Source organism: Crocuta crocuta, unplaced genomic scaffold, assembly GCF_008692635.1.
Source record: "Crocuta crocuta isolate KB4526 unplaced genomic scaffold, BGI_CrCroc_1.0 scaffold541, whole genome shotgun sequence".
In the NCBI taxonomy this organism is placed as follows: Eukaryota; Metazoa; Chordata; class Mammalia; order Carnivora; family Hyaenidae; genus Crocuta; species Crocuta crocuta.
The window spans coordinates 1629877-1630216 of NW_027531901.1; the positions used below are offsets into that span (position 1 = coordinate 1629877).

At 76.2% G+C, this 340-nt stretch overlaps 1 protein-coding gene across 1 annotated transcript in view; it reads right to left on the reverse strand.

The window, feature by feature from the left end:
• Positions 1–340, reverse strand: part of GORASP1 (golgi reassembly stacking protein 1) — a 9115-nt gene that overhangs the window by 2404 nt on the left and 6371 nt on the right. Inside the window, 1 exon segment of the mRNA XM_077774015.1 lies at positions 8–101. Within this exon segment, the coding sequence (XP_077630141.1) occupies positions 8–101 (94 nt within the window).

Genomic DNA, 340 nt, shown 5'->3' on the forward strand with positions numbered 1-340 from the left:
GGGGGGGGAGCCAGTGCCCCCCGGTCTGCAGCGGCCCGGCTGGGGCTCCCGGGCTCAGAAAGCTGCTCCTCCTCCGAGGGGCCGGGCGCCTGCAGCACGGCCTAGTGGGGCCGGGACACAAGAGGGAGGGGGCGGGGCACTCAAGACGCGCCACGCGCGGCCACCCCAACCCCCAGGCCACGCTCCCCGCGGAACCACAGCTCTGCTCGCAGGAGTCCACGGCCTCGTGACCCCGCCCTTCCCAGTCCCTGTCCAGCCGATCTGCAGCCCTGCGGCCCGGCCCGAGGGGCTGGCGGGCGAGGCCACCAGGCCTTCGCTCAGCTCCCAGCATGCCCCCCGG